The sequence below is a fragment of the Manacus candei genome, unplaced genomic scaffold (genome assembly GCF_025592945.1).
Source record: "Manacus candei isolate 608988 ecotype Guabito, Panama unplaced genomic scaffold, ASM2559294v1 h1tg000019l, whole genome shotgun sequence".
In the NCBI taxonomy this organism is placed as follows: Eukaryota; Metazoa; Chordata; class Aves; order Passeriformes; family Pipridae; genus Manacus; species Manacus candei.
Window position 1 is genome coordinate 7,612,272 of NW_026138067.1, and position 18,007 is coordinate 7,630,278.

At 36.9% G+C, this 18,007-nt stretch overlaps 1 protein-coding gene across 1 annotated transcript in view; it reads right to left on the reverse strand.

The window, feature by feature from the left end:
• Window positions 1–16,335, reverse strand: part of ANGPT1 (angiopoietin 1) — a 159,368-nt gene extending 143,033 nt beyond the window's left edge. The window contains exon 1 of the mRNA XM_051785177.1: window positions 15,724–16,335. Coding sequence (XP_051641137.1) covers window positions 15,724–16,020 — 297 coding nt within the window. The 5' untranslated portion in view covers window positions 16,021–16,335. The remainder of the gene's footprint in view (window positions 1–15,723) is intronic.
• Window positions 16,336–18,007: the final 1,672 nt, after the last annotated feature.

The window sequence follows — 18,007 nt, forward strand, 5'->3', positions numbered from 1 at the left end:
GGAAAAAAAATCAATCTGCTGATTTTATCAGCAGAAAAATGTTTTCCAGTGACATTTCTTTCATTTCATAAAAAAACTAATTTTTTTAAAAGGAAGAATAATTTTTAAATAAATATATAAATAGATTGCTTTATTTAACTAAGAATTCTAACCTTTTTGGCTAAGAATCACAACATTTTGGTTTGTTATGTGATTGCTCTCTGCCATGAAGCTACTTTTACCTGAGGTCTCAAGCCCTTGGATTCAAAGGTCTCTAACAGGGCTACATCTCCTACATAGCAGTTCTACCACAAAAAGAGCTCATGTAAATGTATAAATTCACTTCAGAAAATGTCAACAGAAAAAGATTTTTCTATTTTAAAACATTTCAGAGAAACTCCCAAAAATATTTCCTGACTGGCTTCAGCAAAAGAAACACAAAATCCAACTCAAATGTCCACTGAAAAATAGATGTCAGATAGAATCCAAGACTAGTTTTAAGTTAAGATAACCTGCCTGCTTAGCTTAAGTGTTTCTGTTTTAACAAGTATCTCAGTTCTTCTTCAGTGTTTTAAGGGACTGGAAAGAGGAATAGTGAAAAAAAATAATAGGTAATGTTACAATTATGTTCTTTTTGACACACAAAAAAAATGAAAATACTGAAAATGTCTCTATAAAATTGGTCTCCTGAGATGCATGTTCCCTTGCAAGGCCTGGGCAGTGCTGAGAGAAGGCTGTGAGCATAATTAAAATTGTACACAGAATCCTATCTGCTAATAAACAAAAAAATCTGAGTTTGTCTCTTCTTCTCACAGGTTGGGTTTGAGTCTTCTTTAAGCTGCAGCAGATTGACACTGGCATTGTTCCACAGATGCCAGTGACATGATTTCTGACTTATACTTTTGTTCCAGGGCTTTATAAAAATGGTTGGGATTTTTTTGGGTTTTGGGGTTTTTTCTTTTTTTTTTTTGTATTTTAACACCACCACTGCACACAGTTCTAGTTGGTATCTTTCTAGGCATGTGGAGGAAAGAACTGGCTGGGTGTAAGGTCGTACTGTCATTTCAGTTCTTGATGTGGTACCTCACAAATTCATGCTGACACAATGCGGCAATTGTAGAGCACATTGTGAGGAAGCACACCATCTGTTTTCTGCCTCTGCTTTGCTATAAATAACAGATTTCAGTCTCTGTGGGTGCCAGGCTAGCGTTTTGCAACAAAACACTCCAGCCCTTTAAAATTCCTTCTGACCATCTGGGAATTTTCTGTTCCACCAAAGAAGTTTGCCTGGACAGAGTTGAGTTCTGTCCGTCTCTTACTGTTAAGAAATCCCTTCATGCTAGGGTAGAAACATTTTAATGTAGGTGAACCCAGAGAGTCGGTATCAAAAGGTAGACTTGGAATTTCTGCCACTTCTGAAAGCGACCGATGAAGGAGGGAAGAAGGGGTCAGCTTCAGCTGGCTGGGCCTGAGGCTGGGAAATGCTCTTCCCTGAACAGAAACCGAGTTTAGTTTTTTCCCACTGATTCACTGCGAGCAGCATTGGGCCAAACTCCACGAAAATTCATTAGCATTACACTCCAGGTGAGAGTCAAGAGACTTTTTTTTTTAGTTTCTAATCCTCTCGAGACTATTTAATGATAAGAGTTTGAGTTTGTGGACTGTGTTGAAAACCTCCTTTGGGTTCATATTCCTATAGGAAATTACTGGTGTTTCTAGTTGTGTTTTTTGGTAAGGGCTCATGATAACAGCACCTGGAACATGTAATAGCAATACCAGGTTGAGCCTAAGAGAAGCAAACCCCAAAACAATATCCACTCTGATGGAAAAAACAAGGAGCAACACTGACTTAGGATGTGAAACTGTCTCACAATATAAAGCTTGTATTGCATTATGAGTAGTATTTTAAAAATAATCTTGCTGCAGCTTGCTAATGACCTTTCTGAAGGATTTTACCATGGAAGTGGAAACATGGCAGCATTCAAAACCACACTGATATAACTAACACTAAGATGTCAACTTGAAACTTAAGCATAACGAAAATGGGAAATTTACCTTAAAATACAATTTCAGTCTTCCATCGTGGAGAGTTACAGGTCAGAGAAACAAACAAGCAAAAAAGCAGGACTAATTCTAGTGACCAAGGACTAGACTTTTGGTCATGAGCTCTGCATGAAATTTGGTCAGGAGCTCTGCACGATTTTGGTTGCAAAATAATTAATAAAAATGATTAAGTAGTCTTTAAAAATGCACATGGATGTCACACTTGGTACCTATTTTATGCATCAAGAATTCATGTCTTATCTTCTTGCCCATAACAGTTCAACAAAAATGTTTTCAGTCTTGCTCAATTCTGCTTCTAGGAAATACCCCGGGGGGTCAGTGGTCAAATTACTAGATGTTTCCAAGATGTGTAGGAGTGCTAAACCTTGGGTCAAGGAAATTTGTTCCTCTTTTTTTTTTTTTTCATTTTTTGGGTTTATAATTCAGGTTTTCTGTGGGAGGCATTAAGGTAGGAGATAACAAATGCTGGTTTTTTTTGAATTACTGGTTCAGCATTAAAGAAATACAATCAATATTCCTAGCTTCGAGAATCTGAATTCCAGACAAATTCTTTTTCTCAGTCTGTGTTTAATTTTATAATATTTTTAATGTTCATATATCCATTTCACTTTGAAACTCAATATACAAATACCTTGAATAAACAGTTAAATACAGAACTTGTTCCCTCACTGTATAGTTGCTAGTACAGCATGTACCATAATGGTTATCAGGGATTGGCAAAAAAACCCATATCTAATGTTCCAGGTAAAATGTGCAAAGAATTCACCTTTTTTTTGTCTTTTTTTTTCTTTTGATGCTTTGAATTTTTTGTGACATTGTTCTCTATAGGAAGTCTCAGGACTTCTTTTTCTCATCCATTTCTCCAAAAGAATAAAATATACATGTTTGTTTAGAGTAACAGAGGAATTCCAGCTCATTTCTCCTGTTGAAGTCTACCGAAAAGTAGTTATGTCCTTGTGCTAACACTCCAGTGGTGAAATAAAAACAATTTATTGTAAAGCTTACTTCCTGGAAAATTCAGAATGCCATCAACTCAAAACAGGACACCTCGCACATTTGGGGTCAAGTTCTTAGATCTTGCAAAATTTAAAGTTGGCAAGTTTGGGCAAATTCTGTTCTAGTATTCCTGACCTCTAGCTCATCACAGACTCTCCATGGTGCTTGTTTGTTGCTAGTAAATTGTTTCTTCATTTAATGGTCATAAGCAGCAAACATAAACACTACTTTTGAGGTCATCATTGACAGCTGCAAGCACATTCCTGGTGAGAGAGTGACACGTTGGTTACCACCTGCACTGCTCTACATGGTATTCTAGTTCCACTCAGCATTTCAGTTACTTTGATAGCCAGCAGAATTTAGAGAACTCCCAATTTCTTCATTAAAACATGCTGCTGAGCACCTTCTTTGATTCACTCCTATATTTGTCTTAATTTTAAAAAAAATGAATTTTCTGTTCTTTAAAAAAAAAGTCTTATTTTAAATAAAAGTTTCCTCGCCTATGATGAGTTTTTTCTTCATCGAACTGCAATACTACTGAAATACACAGTATTATGGTCTTTGGATGGCCACACACCAGTAAACAGTTTACAGCTAAATAGTTTCAGAGCATTTTACTGAACAGTGCTGTATCCCAAAGTAATTTTTCAGACTTTTCTGTCACCTCAGAACAAGGTATCTTATTGTGTATATTTTAGTGCCATGTTGGTACCTTAGGCAGTTTCAAATTTATGGATTACATCAACCTTTACCCTTCCTGTCAGAGTTTTAAAGTTAATCTTTTATCAACATCAAACTGAAAGACTTCTTGCTCTGAAGAACCACTCCCACCTTCCACCTTATATTTAGCCTTTCCAGTCTTTCTCCAGGTCCCTTACGTTTTGCCTGAGCTAATCCTTTCCAAGAGGCAATAGTCTGTAGTTACAAACCCATCTTCAGTTTCCTTGGGAGTCATGTCCCATAACTATAAAAGAGAGTCCAAAATCCTAAAAAAAACCTGGAAAAAGTTACATAAATTCTTACTGCACTTACAGTACACCCAGTCTACAGACTCATCACAGATATTTTACATAATTTACCCAAGCATTACATTGTGTCTCTAACCAGTGTTCGTAAGAATGTAATGAGGTGCAAGCATTTTGCCAGTGAGGGGAGATGAAGAAACTCAACACTGGTTTCAGGGAAGTCAGTATGTCAGGAAGTATGAAACAAAGCCAGCTTTCTCAGCAAAACTCATCTAAAAGGATTTGAAATCATGCATTCAACATGATGCTTCTCAGTTGCAGAGCCGCATATTACATCTTTGTGCAGTGACTGACAAAACAGGTCATCAAGCAGATCAAACCATAAAATTTTATCTTTTACCAACAATTATTCAATTAATTCTGCTCTAATCATCCTTTAATGATCACCTTTAACGATAACTCTGTGGTGCTTGGTAAACTCATTTTGTTTTGTCTGCCTCTGCAAATACAGTTGTCTTGCTTATGCTTCCCCGCATAAAACTTTGGGTACAAGTAGTTCTTCTAATAGTTCTTCACGGACATGAAGGCAGAGGCCCTAATGGTTGAGCTGTGCCATGTCATGGAGGTCAACAATGTCAGAGGAATATACAAAAGGTTATTTATTGCATCAGCCAGAATTCTTGGAAAAGCCAAGAGATCAAACTGGATCATTCAAGAAAAATGTGAAGAGAAACAACCTTAATCATCACCTCTGTAGTTAACAGGCTAAAGTGATAAAGAATTTTGCAGTCCATATCTCCTCCACACAAAAATAGTAACACAGAAAACTTTCTAGCAGAGCATTGATGGCCTTTCCCATTAACAGGATAGAAGTGACGCAGGAAAGATAGGTGGCCCTTGACCATTTATCTCTACTATGGTAAATCACACACAGAGCGAAGTATGAAGTTTTAGCCAAGGAACAAAGGGGAATAGTTCATTCAGGAAGAGATTAGGTCATCTCTTTGAGCAATTTCCCTCCAAGCAAATCCTCAAAATTCCAGGCACAGCACCAAGGGCATCATGATTTGGGGACTTCCCATTACTGCGTAGACTTGCTGATGTGGCCTAGAAGGCCACAGGAATTTCCTGATGAATTAAAACTGTGGAGGGTAAATATTTAACTATGACACAAATAAATATACCTAAATATAAAGGCAGTGATCCAAAATCCTCAATTCAGATGCCTTTTTCTGCATATGAATGCCCAGCTTTCAAAGGCTGTAACAGTATTCCTTGAGTTCTTTGATATTGGAGGAGACTTCGGAGAAATATGTTGTATATGAAGTGTTTCTCTGAGATTTCAGGCATACCATGTAACTTCTGCACAGGTTTTTCAATTAAAAGAACAGAGTTAGGAGAACTAGTGCTCTGGCAGTGATAGTGAGATAATTATCTGAAGACCCTTGTCTTTTTGGGACACAAATGGATGGCTCAGAAGTGAGAATAGAAAGGCATGTAAATGACCCTGTTATTCACCCTTAGTGTTACCCACACACTGAGCTGATGGGAAAGTTTTAAAAAAAAGATTTATCTAATACAATTCTCTTTTCTGCAAAACTCCCAGAAGATAATTATCGATAAAGCTATTCAAAGGTGAACACAAGACAATGAAAAATCTACACATTTAAATAGAACCATAAGTGGTTTAATCCAAATTCAAAACTTCTTTCAATACATTGCCTAGACAAAAACCCAAAAAACAAAAAAACCACCCAACCAACCAACCAAAACTCCCAAAACCAAACAAACAGAAAACCAAAACCAAACAAAATAAAAAATCAAACAAACAAAACAAACCCCAAAATATAATTTAACAACTATGTTATTTTTTTCTTAAATCTCCATTGTGCAAGACCATTTTTGCAGGCAAGAGATTAGAAAGAAAAATACACTTTTATAAACATAGGTTGAAAATTTTAAAACATTAATAAATAATATGATCTAAAATGCAAGCAAGTCCACCACAACCTTGAAGATAAATGTAAAAGTACCTCTGGAGACTCTACTAGGACTGCTCCTTTGATTTTGTGAGTATTTAAAATACATTCTGTGGATTTGGAGTATATTAAATTTGAAATACTAAAATAGATGTCAAAATAGTAAATTTACACATTGAGAATCAGATGTTTTAAATCTACAGTCAGGATGTAAAAACTCCACTTTGAATCATGAAGAATCTTTGATAATGACTGAATGTTTGCTGTAATATTTAGAACAGTGGGCACTCAAATGCCACCAGTGCTTTTCTCTTTGAAACCTTGCAAGTTCCCTTTGCAGTTCTAGGCTGGTGTGGACCACAGATGAGGAAACTAAAAGTCTGATCTGTTAAACAATGTTATGCCTAATACTAAAGTTTTGTAGTTTAAATAGTATCTTTCAAGAAAACCCTCTTGCATACAGAAAGCTTTTAAGGGAAGTTTAGATATGAAAAAAGACATAGTCAGTCTATAAATGACATCTCAGCCTGCAGCAGCAGTAGGTTTTAGATTAAAAATTGATTAACATCAATCTGATTATCTCTGTTCTAGTGTGAAAGAAGCCATGCCGTTAAAAAGAGACAAATTACCTTCTAAGGTCATATTCCCAATTTTCTCCCACAGTTCTCTACTCTTGCCTTAATTTCTTCCTGGTAGGGATGCTCAGAGCTTATCCTATCTCTAAATGAATCTCTCAAGCCTATTTGCCTCCTTGGTACAAACAGAGGAGAAAGAATACCAGGACCCAAATTCTCAGGTAGAATAGAATCAGAAGGGAATTCTGATAACTGGAACAAGTGGATTTTGGTTGGTTCCATACATTCCTATTGCAGAAGGAATGCCCTGTATCTTATTTGCAAAAAGACAATTACAGAAAACATGACAAATGGCAAGAATTTACTCCAACAAACAAAAACTCCCAGAAGAAATAATGAAAAATATAACTATATAGTTATGCAAAGTCCTATTAAAGAAGCAGATGTCATGCATGCACAAAGTACAATCAGGTTTGTCTTGCAACATATGCACATGTAAGGACAGAAACATGCCTGGGATGGGAAGTACAAAGCTCTCATATTTTTTTCAGAATATATGAAAATTCTTGCTTCAGATACATTCTGGAAAGAACACAAGCAAATGTGCACTTATAATTTATCAGCAACACAGGATAGGGAATGGTTCACAGGGAGTTAATGCATGTACAATACACAAGGTTTCATCTTGCTACCAACTTTTCTAGGTTTTTTTGAGCCAACAGGTCAGTTTGAGGAGAATAACAGATTGGCAGCTGGTACCTTGGTATAAAACATGAGAATGGATTTAAGACATAACATTTAGAAACACATTTCCATGTACCTTAATGCCAAAACTCCGAAGATCGAAATGTGCATGCACATATGTGTGCACATACATGCACCAGAGTGAGGTGCCAAAGGCAGAGGAATTCTACAGAGTTGTTAGAGAATTTTTCATCAGCTGCTTTTTAGCCATGGATCTTCTATACAGATTTTCCAACTTCAAGATTTTACATGGATTTTCAGCCTACTTCTCTCCTCTTTAAGAAAGGAATACTAACACATCATGACTGACCTTGTACTGCCATATAACAGATCTTTAAAGTACCTTTGCTAAAGATAACCTGTTCCACCATGAAATTAGCATAGTTCTCTTACTATTACCCTTTTATTACTGGTTGATTTTTTTTTTAAATTTCTGCTCCTAGAAATTAGTCAAGTAAGTATAAGAAATTTCTCTCAATCATGTAGCTCCATGGCCTAGAATACTGATTTTCCATATGACTTCCTCTGAGGGATTATAACATTTTCTTAAATCATTTTGTTGGTTGGTTGCTTTGTTTTAAGCCTAAAAGCAAATTTTTTTTATAGTGCAACTTGGGCATCTTTCCAGCTGACCCTGTACCTGTCTTGCTTTGACCATCTGTACCATATGCTTGTTCAATGTCGACTGTAGCCTCACTGCTAGGTCTTGTTTAGTGCACTAGTTTGATTCACATCAGTTTTAAACATGGATAATTAAACTGGTTAGAATTCTTATTCCAGTTGGAGGGTGACTTATGCTGTTTTAGGTTAATCTGGTTCCTGACTGAGGCAATGAAAAGTGAATCTTGATATTTGTGCAGAAACATTAATGAGAATGTAGTGCAAATGTGCAACAACTTATGGCATTTTTAAGTTATCCTTCCAATCAAATATTCACCACTGTGGTGTTTCATAACACTGTCTAAAATATGCACATGTGGTTACACAAGAATAACCTTGTGTTAAAGTACAGCTTGTTTCATAAGAAAAAGAACTCTTCCTATGAAATATGAAACTATTTCAATTTCCTTTTCCTGATCAAACTTCAACCTCTTAACAAGAGAGGAAATTCTTCTGCTACTGGGAAGACTTTTACACCAGAGCTGTTTATTCAAGATACTTGAGCTGCTGGTGTTAAAGATGACTTCACAGCACAGTTAAACGCTGATACTGGTTCTAGAAGGTCCTCATTTACTAGCTCTTCCTTGTTTGCAGCTTATTGCAGATACAGAGCAGAAGACTGAACTAAGCTGAACTGTAAATAGAGATGAACACAAGCAAACCGTATCTTCGCCTTTCAGGTTGTGCTTGCAATAGGTCATATGAATGAGTACAATTTTGATAACAACAGGTTTATTCAAAATGTTGGTACTGATGGCTCTGAAAAACTAGATATACCTCACTGGTCTTCATGAGAATCCATACAAGACTAAGACACACTCCTTTTCATTCTAGATGAATACAGGTTGAAGCAGCAGCTGCTGGATGGGTTTTAGGAACACTGCAAGTATGAGGACCATTCTTAATGTGAGCAGGACACATATAATCCTTTACCCAACCCAAATGCTAAAGTAATTCTTAGCATTATAGATGCATATTAATTGTATTTATCTGCTTATTTTATATTAAGTGCAATATATATATATTAAAAGCAATTTTCTTTCCAAAAGATTTTTTAATTTCCCATTGTTTTCTGTACATATTGAAAACATTATTATAATACATAAACTGTTAAGAGCACAAAATACCTTCCACCAGAAAAACTCTAAAAGCAACACAAAAAATAACATATTAAGCCTCCCAACAGCTTTGTGAAATTGAGTGGTAGTGCTATATCTGTGTTAAGAAAGGGAAAAAAGGAATACTTTACAATTTCCTTGCAGTCACAAGTGAAGTCTGTGCTACAGACATGGAGAGAAGTAAAGCTTAAATCCATCCCACTTAACTGAAGCATCTAAATCAGGATGTGAGTTGCTCAGGATTTCCCTGGGGACAATGAAGAGAAGCAGGGACTTCTACAAGGCAGTTCAGGTGGCTGAACTCTGAGCTTGCTACTGTCTCATCGTGCAGCACTGAGATTTCCCATAGCAAAAAAAAACCTATCTTGTGTAACACTGGGTTTTGGCCACAGCATTCTCCTGAAGAAGTTGGCAGATCATGGCTGAGACAGGTGCACTCTTTGCTGGGTTAAAAACTGGCTGGATGGCTGGGCCCAGACAGTGGTGGTGAATGGTGCTGCATCCAATTGGCATCTGGTCACTAGAGAGGTTCCCCAAGGCTCAGTACTGGAGCCAGTCATGTTTAATATCTTTACCAATGATCTGGACAAGGGGAACGAGTGCACCATCAGTAAGTTCACAGACAATACAAAGTTGGGCAGGAGTGTTGATCTGCTGGAGGGTAGGAAGGCTCTGCAGAGGGATCTGGACAGGCTGAATCCTGAGGCCAACAGTATGAGGTTCAACAAGGCCAAGTGCCAGCTCCTGCATTTGGATCACAACAATCTCATGCAGTGCTACAGGCTTGGGGTAGAGTGCCTGGAAAGTGGCCCAGAGAAAAAGGCCCTGATGGTGCTGGTCAATGGACAGCTGAACATGAGCCAGCAGTGTGCCCAGGTAGCCAAGAAGGCCAATGGCATCCTGGTCTGTGTTAGAAACAGTGTGGCCAGGAGAACTAGGGAAGTGATTGTCCCTCTGTACTGGACACACCTTGAATCCTGTGTTCAGTTTTGGGACCTTCACTACCAGAAAGACATTGAGGTGCTGGAGCAGGTCCAGAGGGCAACAGAGATGGTGAAAGATCTAAAGTGTAAGTTGTATAAGGAGCTGCTGAAGGAGCTGGGGATGTTTAGTCTGGAGAAAAGGAGGATGAGGAGGGACCTTGTCACTCTCTACAGTTACCTGAAAGGAGGTTGCAGCAAGAGTGGGTTGGCCTATTCTCTGAAGAAACTAGAGGAAAGACAAGAGGAAATGGCCTCAAACTGTGCTATGGGAAGTTCAGGTTGGACATCAGGAAAAATTTCTTCACTGAAAGGGTGGTTAATCACTGGATGCCCAGAGATCTGGTGGATTCACCGTCTGTGGAGATGTTGAAGAAACAACTGGATGTAGCACTTACTGCTATGATTTAGTTGACACAGTGATGCTTGGTCAAAGGTTGGAACTCAGTAATCTTGGAGGTCTTTTCTAACCTTAATGATCTTATGATTATAAGTTTGAGTGGGCTGTTTTTGGGGGGTTTTTTTGGGGTTTTTTGTTGTTTTTTTTTTGTTCCAGGGCACACAGCACTGTAGCTTGCTTCCAAACCGCAGAAGGGAATGGGAGCTATGAGTTCTCAGCACCCTCAAAATGACATGCCATTTTACTGTATATAAGTTTCATTTAGAAAAGCTCTCAGTCCTCTAAGTGAGATCTCCCACTGGGCATGTTGGTTGAACAGTTCTGATGACTAATAAATGTAATATTTTATTGTTACCAGAAAGTTCCTAATTGTGGTTGTCATCACTGAAAATAAACACATTCAGGACCTCCTGAACATTATGACAAAGTGTTCTGTCCAAACATGGGAAATATTTCTTTTTTAGTAGTTTGCTGCCAAATGTAGCAACATGTCAAACCGTCCTTCACTCTATTTCTCTGAGTCTTCTGCTTCATAAAAAAATTTGCCAAATAGGTTATTCCCCAATAATATAAAGCTTTCAGATATTTCCACATTTGAAGTCTCACCTCTTTCTTGAGAGTACATCAGAATATCCCAAGGACTTCAGCAATTTTATTAATGAAGTTTTAATATGCAGGCATATTATTGGCCAAGAGCTTTTTGGGAGTAAATAAGCAATTTTGGGTTTACACTCAAACATGTATTTTCTTTGAATCAGTTTGTTTCCATGAAGTTATATTTGCTCCTTAAATTTTTCTTTTATATATATACTTACCCATTGAGTAGCACACATTATATAAGAAATCCCACTAATTTAAATTTCACCCTTTTTTTATACAACTTTTTTGTGGGAACTACACTTCAAATGTTACTAGGGTGAGACTCTACTTTGGATATGAGAATTCATTGACTCCAAAGCAAAAAGAAGCACCTAGAGTAGTAAACATAACCTCTGTGTCTAGAAAATAAATACAGGTTCAAGTTGGATGCCAAATAGAGGACTAGTGCCCAGTTTTGGATTAAATTTTCTCACTGTTTCCTTTTAGCTCTGGTCTACCTTGAAAGAGGAAAGATTTACCAGAAAGCCATTCTTTACACAGCCATGTTAGTAATGCTCATAGAAGCAGAATAGCAGATTCCAAATCTGATGACCTGCTTTTATTTGTAAGAATTAACCAAAGTTCATCATGCATCTCCTAGTTGCAGTTAACATCTGAATATTATGTGGACTTTAAGGTCACATGTTATATTGCAAAATGCCCAGTGAAACATAATCATAAATAAAATGGAACTTTTCACTCAGCTTCACAGCAAGAGTAGCAGGTAAGGAATTTTCCCATCTTCAACAAACCATATAAAATCCAAGGCAAAATCCAGCCACTCCACACACATGAGCATATTTCATTGCAGAAAACAGGACATAAGTCCTGCTGGTAAAGACAGTAGAAAGGGGCAGGCTCTCAGTGAAACCACAGCACTCAATGACAGACACCAGTCTTTCCAAAAGCCACTTTCTTCTATATAATGACTGGCCCCCTCAAAACCCAGATTCCTTACATGTTTAAAAATAAGTGAGCATTTGCATTGTTACTGCTGCAAAATAAGGAATTCAATAAAGGTCACAGAGAATGGCATAGACACTTAATTTATCAAAACCATCATAAGAATAAACTTTAAAGTAGACTATCAAATGGTTGTAGATATCCCAGAAAAAATGTTCTTAATTTCTTTCTTTAACGACTGAATCCAGATTGTAATTTTATGCTTGTTCTGTTGCAACTGGTGGCAGAACAGGCACTTTAAAGGGAAAGGAAACTTCTTTTATTTTTGGTTTAAGTGTAGCGGTGCCATCAACATTTGCAAAGAAAAAAAAATATATCTAAGTTTGAATACTGACTGACCGGAATGATTGTGGTTCACTTTCAACTCAAACTTGGATGTCTGAGTTAGCTTTTTTATACTATACTATCATTAAGCATTAATTTTAAATTTTTATGTATTCTGCTTAGGTAACAACCAGGAAAAAAAGAAAGATTGGATCGTGTAAAACTCACTTATTACTGTAATAACAATTATTAATACCATTTGGAGTGCAGGATAAGTATATGAAACACTCATCTATACAGTTATCTGGAATGTACGCTATGTCCCATTGATACTGTAAGTTCAGCAAGCCAAAAGCAAGCTCCTAAGCAAGACATGATGATAACATTTCATGTAACTCCTCTTTGGCAATACTTAGACACTGCAACTGAATACCAAACAGGGTCACATGTGCCAGTCAGTTACTGCAAGAAAGAATACGTGATGAACTGTTTGTTTTGAACTAACAGTATAAACACATTGCAGAAATGAAACCCACGCTTAAACAATGGGGAAAGTTATCCGGTATTAAAATAAACAGTTCTAGGAAAATCTCTAAAAATGTTTACCAAGTCATCTTCTTCCGCGTAGTTTCTGCACAGAGCATTTTGCCATGTCCCTGGTTTCTCAATCAACCCCAGTTACACTGACTATAGATATGCAAATACTAATGGACAAGGCTGAGCTTTAATTGCCTATAATTGGCACCCCAAGCAAGGGCATTTTTATCTACAGTCAAGCTTGTAGGTCATCAAAGAAGCAATTTCGCTTTAAGCATAAAAAAATTATTGCCTTTTTTACAAAACAATATTTGTTTTCCTTCTAGGAATCTGAGAGTTTAGATATAGAGGGGAAAAAAAATTAAATTAAAATACTAGAGATTTAAGCAAACCATGATTCTTACAAACTTTCGTAATAAATATTTTTCTAAGATCACAAGATAACAATTCAAAAATAATTTACTTTGCCAAACATTGTCTACATACAGTTTTATTGAAAGTTATTGAAATTTTATTGAAATTTACTACCTGAAGTAATAAACATATTTCCTTTGTGTAAGTTAGACTATATCTCAAATTCTTAAACTTTATTTCTGATTATAACTATTTGAGTCCTAGACCTATAACCCTTAAATATTCTTTACTTCATTCACAGCAGGTGCATTGTAAAATGCTGTTTAGTGTAGCTAATTTAGGGGGAAAAATAAATGCAGAGTATGAAAATGAGATGCGAGATATCTACATAATATATTCATTACACTTAGGCATTATGCATGTTTTGAAAGGAAATGAGTTATGGCTGAGATGCTTTGTAATGGCAACAGCAACAAAGCAAATTCAGTATTCAGAGATGCTATAAAGGATCTGCATCAGCCTCATTTGTTCAGAGTGAGCCATACTCCATCACACAGAGAAACAGGTCCTTTCATTCCAAGGAAAACTGACACATTGGGATATGTGCACAAGCCCAATTTTATGCAAACCCCTGGGAGCAGAGGGTTGGGGGCTGGGAGGGAAAGAAGGAGGGGGATAGTTCTTCCTGTAGCCAGTTTTACAATCACTGCAGGACAAAACAGTCCTCAAATATAAACCCCTTTCACTGGGCTTCCTACCTGTTTAATCACTTCCCTCCAAAGTGTGAAAGGACTAACCCTCAGACATTCACACTCCAGAGACTCATATTTCCTCATGTTCAGTTCACAGTGAAACAGTGATCTTAGTTCAGTCTCTAGTGGACAAACACAGAATAAGTAAAATCTTAGAACCATGATTCAGCAGGCAATTTGCTCAAGTAAAATCATGTGTGCATAAACACAGAAAACATCTTTCTTCTCTTTAGTGCTTGTCTCAGCCTCTCAAAGCACAGTAAAATAATTTCTTAAGAAATGTTTTCTTCTACAAATGACATCCCCTCATTTCCAGCCTTATACTCCCCAAAGCAGACCAAAATATTAAAAAAAGAAGGAAGTAGTCTAAAAATTAAATGCTTGGTTATATTTTCTTTTATAGTCATATGCTTACTGCACAAAATCTTCTCTCTCTTGTTAAATCCAGATATTCAAGAGCACAATTAATTTACCAAGTAATCAAGAAATCCTCTGTAAAGATTTGAGTAGAGTTAGAGAAATTGGGGTGACTGTATGTGCTTTTTAACATATTTCTGTCTTGTACACTGTCAGGATGAAACAAAACTTGTAAATGAGATAGGTAACAGTAACTGTGCTAATATAAAGTTTCAGCCCACCTAGTAGAGTCTTCATCAGAGTTTTATTGATATTCCTTCTTAATATGAACTTGTTTTGAAGTTAAATCATATGTCTCTCAAATGGGTACAGCAATTTTCTAATGCCATATTACACAACTAGTTGCATCACTCGGTGGTGCAATTTTCTAAGTTTTGCCAGGTCAAAATGGCAGCACATGAATGGAAATATCACAGACAACTACACATGGACTGTTTGTTTATTTATTTTTACTGGTCAGCTATCACAAAGCATTTTCATTATCAAGGCATGGACAAGATCCCGCAAGGTATGTAGTCTTACACAAGTGAGTAATCCTGTTAAGGTGAATGGGGCTGCTCATATGACTGAAATTATTCACATATTTAAGTCTTTTCAGACTCAAACTCCACTGCATACATAAAGCACTGAAAAGTTCATTAGAGGTTTAGAGCTATTGCACAAGTTCTTAAAAATAATTACTTCTACTAAGGTACTGCAACACCTTGTAACCCATTTCCCCTTTTTGGAAATAATGCACATATACACATGCAAATTGAAACAGGTTGTTTCAAGACCACTGTAATCTACACAGTTAAAAAGGTTTACTGTGATGCTTTGAAGTGAGAATGCCTATATACTTTCTTCTTTCTTTCTAGCAATTAGCTGGGTAGAATAGTATTACAGGAGCTATTTATGAAGGAGCAATTATATTCTTAATCCAGTGCCCTTAAATGCTGATTTTTAAAAAATGTTCTCTTTTGCTGTCAGAGTAGCAGGTATCCTGCATGACATCTGATCTGAATCTGTGAACTACAAGTAGAGCTTATAAGAATACTTAGTAAATTCTGTCAGTAGAGTCTCTGGAGGATTTTTGTGTTCTTTGGCTCACATGCATAACCTCTTGAGAAAAAGTTTTTTAAAAGTTGCATCTTTCAGTAAAGTGAAGAAAATTCTGCTCCCAAGAGCAATGTCACTAAGAGGGGTGCACTCTGGCTGGAACATTTCTCTCCTACACAGCCATGAACTAGGTCAGTCCTTATTACCTCTGTTTTCATAGAAACTAATGAAAACTTTTAGCAGCATAAACATGCCCCCAAAAAATCATTCAGTGAGAAATGAAAAAAAGAAACACTTACTTTTTGCAGCCACTGAGTGTAATTTTCCATCACATGTTCCAGATGTTGCAGTTTCTGGGAAGAGAAATCCTGTTCCACGTGAGGAGCATCTCTCTGAAGAGCATTTGTGTTGTACTGGTCTGTCGTGCTTTCACGACAGTTCCCGTCCTGTTCTGGCAGGATGAAAGTGTAGGTGCACTGCCCGTGCTGAATCCGGTTAAATCTTCTCCCACTGGCTTCTGGACCCCGACGCTGGTTATTACAGCCTATATGAGCAAGAATCGCTGCCAGGAAAGCAAAGGAAAGGAAAACTGACATGTTATTATTACTTTCTTTTCCTGCTTTAAGAAAAACTTTTTCTTCCTCTTTGTTTAAATTTGTTCTTAATTTCCCTTAAAGCCTTTGGAAAAAGGACTGGAGCAGTGCACTTTAAAAATCAGGCTTGGATAAACTGTTAGTTTTTTTAATTTCACTGTGAGGATAGCTTCCTTAGTTAAAATTGGGAATATTTATTGCATAGTAGTTAAGATTTATTGTTTCCTCTCTGTTGCAGTCCAGCATGTAGCCTGCTTTAGGCAGCTGCATATGCATATCCCAGTCTCTTTCCCCTACACTATCTGCTGCAGAACTGCTATTTTCTCTCAGGCTTCAGTGAGTTTTATTAAGGTTGCACTTTCAAGCCAAGCTGGAAGCAAGCAGCCTTTCACAAGATGACTTGACAGGAATGCGTGTATGAGTGCGCCCCTATGCTAAGGATGGCTGATGGCTCAGTACAGAGGGATCATCTTACAAACCGGCTGGATGCATGACCTCAATCATGCATGTCTTTCCAGCCCCTACTGCATACAACTGCTGAGGGCTTTTGACGAATTCACGTAAGTTTAATAAGTAAGGCAGTCCACCTTAATACTCTTCATATGTTCACACTGACCTATTAAAATGTAGATAAAGTGTAGAAGTTTGTTGTAATCCCTCTGTAAATATACAAAGCACTGAAATTAAAAATACTTTCAGTTCTGCACTGCTCTGTATCTATTAAAGAATTCTAAATCAGGCAAATGACACTTAAGGGAAAAAAAGTTACATTTAACCCTCACATGCTTTAGCTACTTTTCTAAGATAATTGTGTTTCTTTAAAAGAGTTTCCAGAGAATTTTTTTACAGTATAAATTGAAATTAGGGCTGCCAAATAGTAATGGGAAAAGGCAGTTAGAAAGATAATAACTTTCTGATTATGGTGTCTAAACTAAGGTAACTAATTAAAAAACAGTGAGGGATGGCAGCTGAACTAGTCTAGATTGTCTTCTGTACTCCTGCATAGTTATCACATGCACAACACTTCTTCCAATTTGCAAGTCTGTATGGGCTAAAAGACACCCCTCATTATATGTGGTAACTTTCTCTGGGGCAACTTCCTCAGAAAAAGATTGCTTAAGAAGCTATCTTAAATAATGCCTTTGGTATTTGCTAGAGACAAATAAAAAATGCAGAGATTATAAACAGGATTAGAATATTCACGAAATTTAGAGGAATTTGGATCTGAGTTCCTGTACTAGCATTTGTTGTTGTTCCATAAATATCAGCCAACACTAATGCAGAGAACTTTGCACACTTTTTTCCCATGGAAGTAAGTAGTCTTCTAAACAGCAATAGTGCATCACTAAAAAAACAATCTGCAAGGTTTTTACCCTCAAAGAAACCTACCTGCAAAATTTCTGAGTGCAAGCACTCTCAGTACTAATACAATTGCCACCTGTATCACAACTACAATGTCATTCTAAAAGAACTGCCTGGAATATTTCACCCAGGCATCCGACCTGCTCCAAGGGAACCTATTCCTGCTCAAAACTGGGAGTAGAGGTTTTTCATCTTGCATTTGGAAAGAAACGACTACATTTGAACCAATAAGTAATATCCCCTACAATAAAATAAAGAAATGAGAAATCCTTATCTTGCTCTAAAATGTTTATATATTCTAGAGAGAGAGAGAAAAAAGGAAAGAATACAAAGCAAAAAGCAAAACATCAATGCTAGTGTTGCTTTGAGCAAAATAAGAATATCCTTCCACCTCTGAACTGTTCAGTCCACCTTAGCACTCTGTTTTTACTTTTTCTGCTTCTGAAAACCAACTTCTTGCAGTTTGCTTTCTTGCTTGCATACAACACTTCCCATAACTCACCACCATCACCAGAACTAGTTCTGTGGTTTATTACACTGTCTTTGCAATTATTGTGAAAGTATATGCAAGATATTTGCTCATCTAAGATCAGAGATAAAAAGAGAAGAAAATTGTAGGATCAGACAC